Source organism: Plasmodium falciparum (genome assembly GCF_000002765.6).
Source record: "Plasmodium falciparum 3D7 genome assembly, chromosome: 6".
NCBI lineage: Eukaryota > Apicomplexa > Aconoidasida > Haemosporida > Plasmodiidae > Plasmodium > Plasmodium falciparum.
The window spans coordinates 282,501-285,000 of record NC_004327.3 but is presented as its reverse complement, the minus strand read 5'-3'; the positions used below and the strand labels follow the sequence as shown (position 1 = coordinate 285,000).

Here is a 2,500-nt window from a genome sequence, read left to right as displayed (position 1 = left end):
ACATAATAATGCTAAATTAAGTTGATTTTGTTGTATGAAAATATTAATTCTTTGTTCTATATCACCTAAATATAAGGAATTTAAAAATATGGAGATAAAATCATTTCTTATCATCGATATAGATAACATTTTTTTTAATTTTTCAATATGTCCACTAAAAAAATATAAAAAGGATAGTTTATCATATGATTTAGTTCTTTGTAATGCATATTCAGCTATCTCAAAATTTCCTAACATAAGTGCATGAACACTTAATATATTCCATATGTGTGTTTTATCAATTTTTTTAGCAGCTTTTAAAGCATTATTCAAATGCCCTAATTGTACGGATAAATTAAATAATGTGTTATTATTATTAACCATTTGTACTGCTAAATTAGCAAATCCTTTTTTTTTAATATATCCTATTAAATTGTAACTAAAATATAATTTTTTCTTTTCATTTAAAGGGACAACATTATTATTATTATTATTATTATTATTATTATTTAACATGGTGTTTTTTTTTTTCTTGTTGCTGGTATTCATATTTAAATATTGATATGCCATATGTTCATCATTATTTATTAAACACATTTTAAATAAATATTCTGTATCATTTAATAATATATTTTTTACATTTTCTTGCCTATTTATATAATACAAATGATTATTATATATTTTAAATAAGTATACTGTTTCATCCATATATTTGATTAATCCTTTTTCCCCATTAATTAGGATATATTTTAAATGACTAAGAGTATTATAAATAAAAACATTGGAATTGTTGTTTTTTCGTTCATCCCATATACCACTTTTAATACGTATATATTCATGAGTAGTACATAAATGTTGTAAATCTATAGTTGTTATAACAATATTATATTTAAAAACAAAAGCTATATAATCTTTTATTACCTCTACAGAAATGATAGTATCTGTGTGATGTATTTCATTTAAAATCTTCTTCAAATTCATGTCATAAAGATATATATGATGTTCTCCAAATATTATAATCCTATTATTATTTAGTGAATGTACTCGATCTACTTTAAAGGGTACTTCAATTTTTTTATAGAGATTATCTTCAGGAATATTATGTATATTTAAAACATAATTATTGTTATTTTTCTTTTCCACAAAAATATATTTATTTCTTGAAATAAAAGTAGCAAAGCAACAATATTTATTTTTGATAATGTATTTTACATCATCACCACAATTAACATTATTAACATTATTGATATTATTACTATGATGAATATTATTTTTGTTGGTGTTATTTTTTATGGATTGATCTTTTCTTGACGACCATGGTTTAAAAAAGTTAAAGGATGATGAAGAAGGATTATTTGGATTATGGTAATTATTATTATTATTACTCATATTATTACTCATATTATTATTATTGTTGTTGTTGTTCATACGGGCACTTTTATTTTCCCATATAATCAAATCAAATGAATAATACTGTTGTTGATGGGTAATATTATTTTTATTATTATTATTATTATTATTGTTATACAAATTATGATTTGTCGATTCGTCATCTTCATCTATTTCATCATCTTGGTGAGACGAACCATTTGTACGATGCATAGAATCTTCTTTATATATAAAAATAATAGCAATATATGTTGTACAGAATTGATTATATATTAATTGGTGATATCCATTAGACATAACATTACCATATTTTCGTACAGGACATAAAGTTGTATTAGTATCTTTTATTATATCATACAGACATATTTGTTTATCTTTACAATAAAATAAATAATGCTCATATTTATCAAAAGGACATTTTTCTTTATGAAATTTAAATATGACCATACCTGAATCATGTCCAGCTGCAATTAATTTAGAATTTACTTTAAAAGATAAAATCCAGAAACGATCATTTTCCCTTCTAAATGTATGAATACAAGAACGTTTATTAATATCCCAAATTCGTATAGTATGATCTTCACTATTACTTAATAATAAATCATCATTTGTTCGATGAAATACAAGACTTGATACATTATTAAAATGTCCTCTTAAGGTATCTAATTCCCAACATTTGCTATCATTAAATCTCCATATTTTTATTAATTTATCATCTGAACCTGATGCGATAAGAGGTAAATTATGATGAAACGTACAACAATTAACACCTTTCTCATGTCCTTCTAAAATAAATTTACAAACAGCATCTGAAGCTCCAAACATATTAATACTTTGTTGATTCGATATAAAAGAATAAGAATTACCAACACCACTAGAATTATTATTGTGCTGATTATTTGATAAAAAATCAGAGTTACTAACATTTTTAGATAATCCATAAGATTTATCGTTTAAAGGATGCAAATAATTATTACTATAATATGTATTATTATTAAGAACACCACGACCAATATTATTATTATTATTATTGTTAATACTACTATCTAGGTGGTCCCCTTTGGATATCACATTTTTTTCCCTTAACAATTTTATATCCCATACTCTTAATGTTTTATCCAAACTACAAGAT

General features: G+C 22.8%; 1 protein-coding gene across 1 annotated transcript in view; it reads right to left on the bottom strand.

The window, feature by feature from the left end:
* Nucleotides 1-2,500, bottom strand: part of PF3D7_0606700 (coatomer alpha subunit, putative) — a gene marked incomplete at both ends in the record, with an annotated part of 4,969 nt that overhangs the window by 2,017 nt on the left and 452 nt on the right. The window contains one exon of the mRNA XM_960964.2: nucleotides 1-2,500. This exon is cut by the window's left edge and continues 1,263 nt beyond it; it is cut by the window's right edge and continues 452 nt beyond it. Coding sequence (XP_966057.2) covers nucleotides 1-2,500 — 2,500 coding nt within the window.